This window comes from Alligator mississippiensis, chromosome 16 (assembly GCF_030867095.1).
Source record: "Alligator mississippiensis isolate rAllMis1 chromosome 16, rAllMis1, whole genome shotgun sequence".
Lineage (NCBI taxonomy): Eukaryota > Metazoa > Chordata > Crocodylia > Alligatoridae > Alligator > Alligator mississippiensis.
Genome location: NC_081839.1, coordinates 7,525,822 through 7,538,452, shown reverse-complemented (window position 1 = coordinate 7,538,452; position 12,631 = coordinate 7,525,822). Strand labels below are relative to the sequence as shown.

The 12,631-nt window shown below is 45.5% G+C and overlaps 1 protein-coding gene across 2 annotated transcripts in view; it reads left to right on the top strand.

Annotated features, from left to right (window-relative positions):
* The window catches only part of SCAMP4 (secretory carrier membrane protein 4), a 30,296-nt gene that overhangs the window by 6,448 nt on the left and 11,217 nt on the right, over window positions 1-12,631 (top strand). For both annotated transcript variants that reach the window (XM_014599797.3, XM_014599796.3), the window contains 3 exons: window positions 393-448; window positions 5,182-5,310; window positions 10,689-10,845. In XM_014599797.3, the coding sequence (XP_014455283.1) occupies window positions 442-448; window positions 5,182-5,310; window positions 10,689-10,845 (293 nt within the window). In that variant the 5' untranslated portion in view covers window positions 393-441. The remainder of the gene's footprint in view (window positions 1-392; window positions 449-5,181; window positions 5,311-10,688; window positions 10,846-12,631) is intronic.

The window sequence follows — 12,631 nt, the reverse complement described above, 5'->3', positions numbered from 1 at the left end:
AGCTCGAATGTGCATGCGTCTGCTGGCAGCAGTTTACCTGTGCAACCTAAGACCGTGCCAGGTACAACCAAGAAAGTTCGTTTGTTCAGCGCTGAACAGTAAAATCTTTAACGTTGTTGACACTGAGGTTGTAATTACGCCTCCAAAGATAACATTGCATTAATACAAACGGGGTTTCCTGTTCCCCTCAAAGATGCTGTTTCGGCCTGGTGTGGAGATGGGCAGTTTGCAGTGAGCAAGCTGCTCTGGCAATCTTAAGCGTAGAATCATTCATAAACAAACATAGACTTTATAAAATTATGGAAAGAAACCTTTGAAACTTAGTGCTGTGAATATGAATTACAAAGATATGTTGTTGATCTGCCTTTTTTTTTCCCTCCCCACTCTAATAGGTCCGCTTCTGTCTGATCAAAGCTTCTCCAGGGACCATTTCCAACAAAAATGGCAGGTAAAGCACCAACCAGTGATGCTGAAATGGAGGGTTGCAAAAGAATGTCTTATCAGTGTGTAAGAGGCAAGATTTTTGATGGGTGATGCTTTTCATTGCAGCAACTGCAAGTTTAGGATTTGGGCATTATCAATGAGTAGCAACCAGTAGGGTGGATTAGGCTTGAAACACCTCCCCTCTTCTTGGACACTGCATCCCTTAGCCATTTGGCTGCTACTCTTTCCTTTTTTTTTTTTCCTTTTCTTCTTAATTTCCTTCTTTCCTCCTCCTCCCCCTGCTTTTTTTTAATTCTGCATCTACCTCAAGATCATTGAGGTTACTATACTGGCTATGCAAGGCTAAATGTGACTTCTTCAAACTTTGCAGTAAAGGAAGCTGGCCTGGAAAGACTGTCCTGAAATAGCCCCTTGCTGCAGAGGTTACACATCTCTTCCACAGCTTTTCTAGCTACATAATAAACATTCAAAATTATGGCTCAATTTTGCTCCCAGGGAGATCCATAGCAAAACTCCCACTGACTTTATTGGAAGCAGGAGCATGTCCTGAATTTATTTAGCCTCTAGGAATGGACAGTATAGTTCTGGATTTTGGGGGTTAGTTGGTTGGATTTGTTTAAGCAGATGTGACCCAGGCATGAGTTCTGTAGCAAACCAAACAGCAGGGGGATCAGGGGATAATAAGTAGGCTGTCAGATCTGAGAGAAGAATATAGTCTTAGATTTCTTTTCCTTCCTGAAAGAAACATGCAGTGTGGGGCAGTGGGGGTCAGTGGGAATTTCCCCCTCATCCCCCGCCCAGTACTACCCAGTGACTAGGGGCTTTTTTTTTTTTTTTAAACAACCAGGAGCTGGGGCCAGGCAAGCCAGCCGGGGTGGGGTGTCTTCCCATGGTCCCGTCCTCCTCCTCCAGCCCCGCTTCTCCCGCCCCCTACTTACTAGCTGAGTCCCCCTGCTGCAGTGGGCAGGGACTGCCCAAATCATCAAAGCTCTCGGAATCTTTTCCAAATCGATTTGGACCTTTTAATTGGTTCTCTGATTCGATTCGGATTTGGAGATTCAGCCACTGAATCAGGCCAAATCTCCTCCAAATCGAATCGGCTCCCAAGGCTTTGCACAGCCCTACACAGCGTGCTTCTTCTACAACAAAGGAAAGGGGAAGTTCTGGCCACTGTATTACTACCAAAGTCTTATAGCAAAATGACATTGTAATTTTCTAAGCAGTACAAAATGCAAAGAGGAAACTGCATTGTGCTAAATGTATCTGCCTTGGAAAGGTGGAGTGCTCAGCTGAACTTGTCTTTCTGGAGAGGCTACAGACCAAATCTGCTAAAGCTTACAGCACCATATTTGAGTGGTAAGATTCCCACGGCCCCCTTCCCTGTTTGTAGGGGATGGAAATAGAGGAGTATCTGCTTTGGTGTAAGGTGTCTAACTACATTTGGAGTGAAGGGCAGGGGGATCAGGGGATAATAAGGGGCTGACACCATCCAAAAGGAGGATGTGGACAAAGACTGTTCTTTTTACTGTATAGAAGGCTACTCTTATTAGTAGGGCTCTTCTGGAGAGAGCTCTGTTTTGGACTTCAAAGCTGCATCCCCCATTCTCCCCACTGCCAGACCCAGGACTTTGCACTCCATTTTAGTATGTGGTGCTCAGTAGATGCTTATAATGAACCCAAACAAGGGATAAGCAGTCTGAATATACTTTTTCATTGACTTAAAAAGTAGGCATGGAAGAGCATCAACATGGAAGATGGGGCCTACAGTGCTTCTCATAGCTGGTAACAGGTGGTGGGATGGTGCAATTTGGAGCAGCACAAAGCACTTATGCAACAGTATGCATCTGTGGCTGAGTGTGGGGTCGGGGTGCATGTGGCTCCTGGCCACTTGCACATCCCACAGCCCTGGTTTCCATGGAAAATGGAGTTTGTGAGTTGCCTAATAGTTCATAGGAATTAAATAAGGGAAAAGCCTGTTGCAATAGCCCTTCCTCTTCTAATGTATCTAATGCTCCTCTACTGCCATCTCCTATGAAGGGGGAAGGGAGCGGTGGGAATCTCATCATTCAGATATGATGCTGTAAGCTTTAGCAAATTTGGTCTGTAGCCTCCCCAGAAGGACAAGTTCAGCTGAGCACTCCACCTTTCCAAGGTAGATATATTTAGCACAATGCAGTTTACTTTGTGCATTTTATACTACTTGGAAAATTATGTCCTTTATCGCTGTAGGACTTCGGTAGTAATATGGTGGCCAAAATTTCCCCTTTCCTTTTGTTGTAGACGTATGCTGAATGCCAGAGAGCTGCCACTTCCTCACACCAAACATGGCTATATTTTAAGGAGCCTGTGTATACCAGATTGTAAAATATCTGGGGTTCCTTTCAGGGAAAGAAAAGAAATCTAAGACTGTATTCTTCTTTCAGATCTGATTGCAGGTTTAGAGGGCTCCCAGCCAGCAGTAAAAAGCAGTTTTGCGGAAACAGCATTCTTAATGATCTTCTCACAGTGATAATGGCCAGAGATTGGGAACTTGCTTGCACTGACAGTTCGTGTTCATACATTTCCTTTTGTCTTTTGTGCCATTTGGAGGTTTTCCCAGGACATTTTTTCATCACTCTTCCTCCAGTTGTTTTTAAATCTGTTTATTGGTGCTGAAGAAGACTTGGGACAGTTAGTCACAGTGCCCTGGAATCAAACGAATTGGCACTCAAAGGCAAAAACAACTATTGCAAAACAAGTAGAAACACACAAGCTGGCATATTGTATATAATAAAATGCATAGCTTGTCAGCAACTAATGGCAGTTTGGATAAACCCAGTTCTGACATTGGATAAACCCAGTTCTGACACATTAGTCTCACAAAGGTCTCTCTCATTGCCTTGATATCATCCTGATTGTGGACATGAAGGCCTAGGTCATTGTGCCTGCAGGACCTCAAGCTGAGGGGTTTAGCTCATCTTCAAGCAAACCTTCATTGGTCCCGATCCAGGGGGATGGAAAGGTCCCTGTCTTTTGACCTGAATGTTGGTATGGGAAACAAAAAAAGAGCCCACTACCTCTTACTTCTGTACTGTAACAAAACGCCCCAACAGGAGCAACCACCCTGTGATACAGCTGCTGACTTGGGCTTCCTCACTCGCTCACTCTCTCACTTTGCATAAACTACCAAGGCTTTCAAGCAAAGCCCTAAGATATGTTGCTCTGTGCTTTGTGGCAGTGAAACATTGCCAAACCAGAGCAGTAGTGTTCCTCCCATTATTCATCCATTCGTGTGAATGGCTGTACACAGGGCCGAACACCCCTTCATGTCCAGAATTAAGCTAAGGGCTAATGTTGACTCATTTGAGTGAATTATCCTGAATGCCAAGAGTAAGTAACCCCTCTTCTTTTCTAGTAGTAAGCATATTTTTCATGAGAAAGTTCCAGCCTCCTTCCCCAGATCTTGGGATTCCCAGGATACTTGAACACTGGGAAGATAAGTTTCTTTGGGTAAATCTGATACATTTTATTAGACCAACTTAAATAGTTGGAAAAATTCTTCTTTGCAAGCTTTTGGGTACAGGTTTCCCACACCAACCACTAGGGTTGTGTGAAACAGGCCCTATTCAATTCGGATTTGGCTCAAGTCAAGGACAGTGATTCGATCTGTTGATTCAGATCACTGTCCCCGATGCGATTCTGCCAAATCCAAATATGACAGTTCGATACTGATTTGTCAAATTGGCGATTTGGACACAGGCACAGCTTTAAAAGTTTTTTCTACGTACCTTGAGGTAGTTGCACAGCTTGTGATCACTGCAGTGCTGGGGTGGATGAAGCGTCCCACAGCAGTGCGGGGGGCTCTCCAGTGTGCTCGGAAGAAGACTGGAAGTACCAGGTCTGCTGGGGAGCGTGCTTAGGCCTCCTGGCCTGGCAATTGGCCACAGGGGGACCCCAGGTGCACCCCACCCCGACCCAAGAGGCACCAGTCGCCAAGCCGGAGGGGGGGGGGTACAGGGAGGCCTCCCCTGCACGCTGCCCAGTGGACCAGAAAGTGGACCGGAAGTGCTTCTGGTCCACTTCCGAGTCTGCTGCCAAGTGCAATGGAGAGCCCCCCGTGCTTCTGTGGGACACTGCATCTGCCCCAGCACCACAGCGTTCAGAGCCCCTGCTACCTAGAGGTATAGAAAAAACATTTAAAGCTGTATCTACGTCTGAATCACTGAATCTGTCCAAATCAATTCGGAGAGATTAAAGGGTCCTCTGATTCGATTTGGATTCAGAGAATCAGCCACCGAATCAGTCCAAATCTCTGCCGAATCAAATTGGGGACCAAAGCTTTTCACACCCCTACCAACCACAGTTTTGAATATCTACACTTAATATTCTATATACCATTTTGGCTACCATGGTATACAGTTTTGAGTGACCACAGTCTGTGGCCACGCACCAGCCCTCCACCTGCCATTTTTCCCATAAGCCTTTTGTCTTGCCAATCATGGTTTTGCCAACCATGGAAACTTTCAGGAACCTAACCCCAGCGATTGGCGAGGAAAACCTGTACAAATACTCTTCCTCAGGCTGAGGAAGCATCTGCAGTTGGTCTGTGCTCTTCCTGGATGGAATGAATAGTAAAGAACCTATACCCATATACAGCCTATACCACTGAATACTGGGAAAGCACATGGAGTGTCACGTGATTATTTTGTAATCCAAGAGAATAATTCTGAGTTCAGTAAACTATGTTTTCTTTTGTAGAAAAGGTGAATAACTTTCCACCGCTCCCAAAATTTATTCCTCTGAAACCTTGCTTCTACCAGAACTTCGCTGATGAAATCCCCATAGACCATCGGACTCTGGTGAAGAGAATCTACCATTTATGGATCTGTAAGTTAAATGATGAAAACACACTTCAGAAATGATGTATATTGAACTCAGCAACTCCTATAAAAATATAGATTTCAGTAATTCATCACGTACCTTAGACTTTCAGTACTGTTCATTTATCAGAAACGCAGCACTTCTTCTAGAATGCCGTAGCATGGTGTGTGGTTGGATTCTAAAACTAACCACAGAACTTCATTAAAAAAAATCTTAGTTCCCAAAAAGGCTGTCTATAGAATTAAAATCATGAAAGTTGTGGATACAGCAAATATAGCGCCTGCTATTCATCAAGCCCCAGAATAAAGGAAGTAGGGGGCGCTCATTAAAATTATCATGAGGCAGGTTTAAAACAAAGAGGAGGAAATACTTTTTACACTGCAAGTATTTAATGTGCAGAATTCACTGCCGTGAGGCTATAGAGGCAAATGGTGTCGGTGACAGATTAAGATTTAACGGTGCCCTGGGCAAACAGAAAATTGGAGGCCCCCGACCAGAGAAGGGCAGGTTTCCTGTGCACCCACCAGGGAGCTGTGGCTGGGCCCGCCTCGGTGCATTTGGAGTGAGCCAGGAGGCATGAGCACCACTGAGGTGAAGGCAGCCCTGATCCTGGCTCTCTGCCCAGCGGGTGTCACACAGCTGGGGCTGCAATTCCCCAGTGCCACGGGACGGGACAGGGCTGGCTGTGGGGGGAGGCATGGGCTCTACCCCACCCTTGGCTACCTGCTTGCCCCTCTCCTGGCCCCAGCAGGCGGGGGCTATTCCATCCTGTCCTGTCCCAGTAGCGCTGGTGCCAGTGGCCACCAGCAAACAGCAGAGAGCAGGAACAGGGCCACCCATGGGGCCTCCTGGCAGCAGACAACCCTGGAAAGCTGCCGCCACCTGCACAGAGCTACATGCTTGGCCCTGGAGGGGAGGAGGTGCATGTTACCTGCCCTGGATGCCTGCAGCCAGGATGCCTGCCTGGGCTGTGCTGCCGCAGGGGACCCCTGCCCCTGGGTGTGCACCCAGGCGTTCATCTGCCCCTGGATGGTATATAACTAGTTCGGTCATTAGTCATGCTTTGTTCCTATATTCTACCCCCTAAAGTGTCTACTACTTGCCATTGTCAGAGGCAAGGGACTGGATTAGATGGACCTTTGGTCTGATTCAGGATGGCATTTCTTAAGCCCTAATAGGAAGGGAATTACATTATGATCCTTGCATCTTAAGCATATATCCTGTGATCGGTCACACTTGGGGGATACTCTTGATTCCAATAGGACTCTGTGTGGATGTCAGGTTCTTATCACATGAGCCTATCTACAGGCTCAAGACTTAAAACAGCACATGGATTTTTGTTGGTTTGTTCTTGTTCTTTCATTCAAACTATCAGTAGTTTTTCTACCTGTGAGTTCTTGTCTCTTCTCCTTCTTTTTTTTCCCTTTTTTCTTTCAGATCTCAAATAGCATAAATTAAAATCTGTGCTGTAGTATTGATAACCCCCATCCAACCCAAGAGGAGTCTTCTGCTTTTCAGCAGATTCCCTACATTTTCAGTTCTCCTTAGCATACAGAGCTCCCCTCAATCTGATTAGATGAGCAGTGCTTTTGTTGTAGTCACAACTGGCCAGATGTGATTAGAAGCCCTTATTTGTACTGTTGGGCTTCACAGAGCTTTTATTCTCCCATGGAATCATTTTGTCCCCAGTTGGAAAGCAGGAGTGGGAACAGTTGCACAGAGAGGGGAAGGGGAAATTGGATGAAAGACCTGAAGGGATGAACCAGTAGAAACCAAGAGGGTAGAGCAGAGGAAATACTCTGAAAAAGGGGGAAATCCCTTCTCTCTCCCAAACTGGTCTTCCCAAAATGCTTGCCATCCCACCTGCCCTCCTTTCACTATGGGATATATAATACACATTTGATGATGTGGCTTTTATTCCAAATGTATGGGGTGAGTGTGTGAAAGTACTGTGTGCTTATAAATAATAGTCTAATCTATCACTCCGTTGTTCTTTTGTTATTTAGAGAGACTGAAATGAGCTCTGTAATTTTCATCCCTGAAGAAACTGCTCGCCTTCTCCAAACTAACTAGTTAAATGTTATATGCTCTAAAGCAGCCTTTGTATGTGACTCCCTCCTTCCCTCCCCAACAAAGCCCCTCATTCAAGTTGGTGGAAAGATGGAAATATTCCAGCCATTTAAACAACTGGGCTCATGTATGTCTGAGCAGACCTGAGCTTTCCACTGTGAATTTCAGATTTCCATCTGCTGCACATTTGTTTGGGTTTATCTGGCTTTTTTGGGGGGGTGGAGGAAGAGAAGTAAAAGAATCATTTGCACAAAGGAGAGAGCAGAAAAGATGAAGCTAATATTTAAAATGGGAACCTGTATAAAAAGATGGCTGAAGGCTCATTATTTTAACTGGGTCTGAACATTTAATAACAAAAGATGGTTGGAGATTTGGGGAAACCTATACCAGAGCTCCCACTACTGGAGAACAAACTCCTATAGAAGCCGTGTAATGAACCTCTTTTGTTCTGCTTTACAACTTTATAGGCACTGTTAGTTCAATACATTTTTATTGGCTTGTTTTAATATCCCACGAGTTCTCAAGCTAAATATTCGAAAATCTCAAGTTAACAGTTTTAACCCATTCTACCTGATTAATTTACATGATTCTTTTTTTCCCTTTCTAAATCTTAAGGCCTCTACGAGCCAGAGCATTTAAAGCAAAGTTGTTCTTAACCTTTTAGCTGTTAACAAATGCTTTGGGAGCAAAATCTGTGCAATTGAAAGAGAGAGTTTGTTAAAATAAAGCAGACCCAACCATTAAATGTATAAGCAGTTGGAATAAAACACATCTAAAAAAGGCCCAACTGTTTATCTTCCTAGTGTGGTGTGTCAGCGTGTAACTTCTTAATTGCTCAATATCCCCAAGTGGCTGGAGGGACAGGCAGGTAGGTAGGTGGATGAAGGTAGGTTACTGCATATGTTTGGCCAAACTTGTGAGGCCATTTTTTTGTTGAGGTGTAACGTTAACTCTCTTTTTCAGTGCTGCCACTCTGTTTCTAAAGTCTCAGGGAATGAGCTCAGCGTACAGAAGCTGCAGAGTGTAGAACCTCCTAGTGTGCACGCGTTATCCTCAGCAGTAATCTTTGTTCATGTGTAGAAGGGTAGCAGCTTTGCTTAAAGTGATGCTAACACTTCAGTGCTATTTGTTCTATTCCTGCCCAAGGGGCAAGAATGGGCCCACAAGTGGCTTTTAATTCACCTCAATGGGCACTGACAGTATGTAGCTCCCCCACTCTAACTCATGGCACTTCACAGAAAGAACCATGAGTTAAAGTGACTTCCCTCCCTCCCCCTCAAACCAATAGACATTTGCTGTTTGGTGCGGGGGATTGAGCTCCATTTTGGAAACAATCCAGCAGAGAAAAGCTAGCCGTCCTAGCTTCCATCCCGCTCCCCCCAGCTCTGGTGCTGTCTGCTGCATGGGAAGTGGGAGGGAGATCCGGGCTGGGGTTTGCCCAACCTCAGCTGGAAGGAAAGGGCACTGAAGAGAAGTGTAAGGTGGGGGGGCTCCACTCCACCCCTCCGGGTGCAGCTCGGTCTGGGCGAACCCCAGGCCAGAGCTCCCTTCCTTCCCTCCTGCCCCCTCCCATCGTGCAAACGGTGCCAGGGACAGGGCTGGGCTGCATCAGCCCAGCCCAGATTGCACACAGGGGTTGACAGGAGTTAATGAAGGCACTCTGCTTTGGAGTGCCTTCATCTCAACCCTCATTAGATGATGGCTAATTTTGTTGAGCGTTTGGGCACTTTTAAAGTGCTCTGCAGCCATGCACTTCTGACAGGGCACAGCTGTAGAGCACTTTCAGGGGCTGATCACATGACAAACGTCACTTCTGTCAGTGCCCGGTGCTTCCTTATTCTGGGCTCGTTTGGGGTTTGTATTAGAGTAGCCTCAGGACTGCAGTAATTTCAGCACTGCTTCCCTTGGGTTTTGAGAAGCAGATAATAACCATGTCTGCTTCTCATCAGACAATAGCCACCCTTACTTTTGTACTGGGAACAGGCCCAGCAGAGACGCCCTGCTATGTCTGTTAGCCAAGGTAGTTGCTTTTGTAGAGGGTCTTCTCTTCACAAGGGTATTTCCAGGCTTTCAAAGGCCATTGTACATCACTGGTATCAAAGGGGTTTTTGTATAACTAAGAATTAGGCTTTTCATTTGTACCGGTAGTCAGCCAAACCTGATCTTCAGTTGCTCCCTGCTCCCTTTGCTTATCAGTTGTATTACTCTTTCCAGTGATGTGTCCCCACATGAGTTTCTTGATCTTTCTACTAGTATCGGGCCCACTGGGAAGCTGACATGACATAACCCATGTGTCCCTTTGTCTATAACCTGGAAGAATAAACTGCTTTTTGTGGTCAGTAATCCTCAATGGCTCAATATCTAGTTGGGAGGAGGTATCAAACAGGGTTTGTCAGGGGTCTGTCCTGGGTCTGATATGGTTTGACACCATCATTCATGATTTGGATGATGGGATTGAGTGCAACCTCAGCAAATGGAGCAATGACACAAAGTTGGATAGAGTCACAGACGCACTAAAAGGGCAGGGCACGGATCCAAACTGTCATGAGATGAGATTCAACAAGGATAAGTGCGAAGTCCTGCACTTGGAATGGAATAATTGCATGCACACATGTAGACTGGGGAATGATTGGCTAGGCTGCAGTACTGCAGAGAAGGGCCTGGGGGTAGATCATAAACTGAACATGAGCCAACAGTGTGCTCTTATTGCAAAGAAAAAAGTCAACAGCATCCTTGGCTGTATTAACAGGAGCATCACTTACAGATCACAGGAAGTGATTCGTCCATGCTGTTCAGCACTAGCAAAGCCTCACCCAGAGTACTGTGCTTAGTTTTGGGCCTTGCACTTCAAAAGGATGTGGATAGGTTAGAAAGAGTCCAACAAAAATGGTTAGGGGCCTGGGAAGCAAGGCTTAAGAGTAAAGGTTGAGAGAGCTAGGTTTCATTTAATCTGGAGAATAGAAGACTGAGGGTGGAGGGGAGAGACTTGATAAGCCTTCAGATACCTCAAGGGCAATTACAGAGATGATGGAGACAAGCTTTCCTCTGTGGCCCTAGGGGACAGGACTAGGAGCAATGGCTTCAAGCTGCAGCAGGGGAAATTTAGGCTGGAGTTCAGGAGGGACTTTCTGACCCTGAGGGTGGTCAAGCATTGGAACAAGCTGCCCTGAGAAGCTGTGGAATCTCTATTCATGGAAATTTTCAAGAACAGATTAAACAGACAATTGGCTAGGATGGTTTAGTCGGGGACAATCTTTCAGTCTTTCTCTGAAGCCAACAAACAGCACTGCCTACACTCTGTTCTCTCTTCACAGTTTACTGCATCACACTATTGGTGAATCTTATTGCCTGCCTGGCATGGTGGCTTGCTGGTGGTTATCCTGTCAACTTTGGCTTGGCCATCCTTTGGCTTATTCTCTTCAGCCCTTGCAGTTACATATGCTGGTTCCGACCCGTATACAAAGCCTTTCGGTAAGTGGTTCTCCTGTTTCTGGGTGGCTCTTTCAGCATATATTTTATCAGGAATTCAGTGACCGCAAGGGGATCCGTCTCCTGGGGGAAAGAGTAAGGGCTGTGCGAAGAGAAATGGAGTATTAAGGTACAAAAAAGTTTGGTTAAAAGTGTCTGACTAGTTTGCAGCAACTTAGGATGAAGGCCTTCTCACCTATGAGTGTACAGTTTGAATCCAGCCATGCTGAGAGTGGTGGAGCATTGCTAGCATTCAGTGCCTGTTTGACCTACCTGTTTTGTTCTACAGTAGCAGCTAACAGGAACCCCATTGTAGTAAGTGCTGTATAGATATTGAGTAAGAGATGGTCTGTGCCTCACATCGTTTACAGCAGTGGTTTTCAATCTGTGGTCTACGGACCCCTGGGGGTCCATAGATTATGTCCAAGGGGTCTGCGAAAGATGACTATGAGCAATCAAAAATATGTAAATACCCACACTTAAAATTCAAAGGGGTTCTCGCCTCCATTCAAAAGTGTTTAGGGATCTGCAAATGAAAAAAAGGTTGAATACCACTGGCTTACAGCATGAAAACACAAGACAGACAAAGGGCAGGGCTTGGTTAAGGAAGGATACGGACCGCAAACATTCAGGCAGAGTAAAGAATGAAATAAATATTGAGACTTCTCCATTCCCACAAAAACCACCACGTGACACGCAAGCTGCATTCTCATTCACAGACAGATCAGGGTCGAAAAGATCACGGAGACTGAACGACCTCTTGTGGAGAGTTGCTTCAAATCGGGGCTGATGTATCAGGGGCATGGCTTGAGACAAGCATTTGAATTGCTGATGACTGATTTGTCTTTTCTGATGTCACCAGCAGCGCCAACTAGTTTCACCCTTCTGAGAGCTTAATATTCACATCAAAATAACCATTTATTTTCACTTTGAAAAAATAATTTTCCTACGATGGGGCTAGTTACACATCTACATCCCTCTAACATTAAGGGAGCCATTCTCTTAAAAGCTTGTTGGAAATCTATGGCTCTCAGTTCTTTCCTGGAAGACTGTTGGTGACAAGTTGCTTAAAATTCCCGATTCCAGCTCTAATGCAGCATATAGCTCCTCTTATTTTTAACTAAAAGCAGCTCAGTAGACTCAAGCCCTTCTCCAGCTGCACAAATATTTAAACTCCTCCTACATTATTAATTTGGTTTAAAAATTAATCATGCCTTGCATTTCTGTAGCACCTAATGGGATTTGCAAAGCATTTTGAAAGTATTAATGTCCAGTGCCTTACAACCTCTCTTCCAGGGGCTCTTGATTTCCTCTATGCAAAATGGAGGGAACCAACTTGCCCAATCTTGCACGGTGAGTTGCTTTCAAAGTTGACACCAGAACCCAGGCACCCAGCACCCCTCTTCTGTAGATTACCTGGACTCTGCTACCCTCCCAACACCAAAGTACTTCCAGATTTTTTTGATTTTTTTTTTTTTGAATGATCATCTTGTCCCTCGTTAGAGACTTCCCTTATTTTCTGGCACCCAACATGCACCCCCCCCCCCCCCCCAGCAGTTGGATATTGGACATCATATGTGAAGAAATATGGCAATAGCAGCTTTTACTGCTTAAGCTTTGGCTGGGTGACAGTAAAGTCTGCACCCAGTTCACAAGGTGTAGAGCAATGAGCAGACTTCACTCCATAAGTGTGGCTCTTCATCTGCAACAGAGGTGGACAAAATGTGGCCCACAGGCTGGATGCAGCCTGCCAGGTCAGTCTATCCAGCCCGCGGGACCCCTAAAAAGT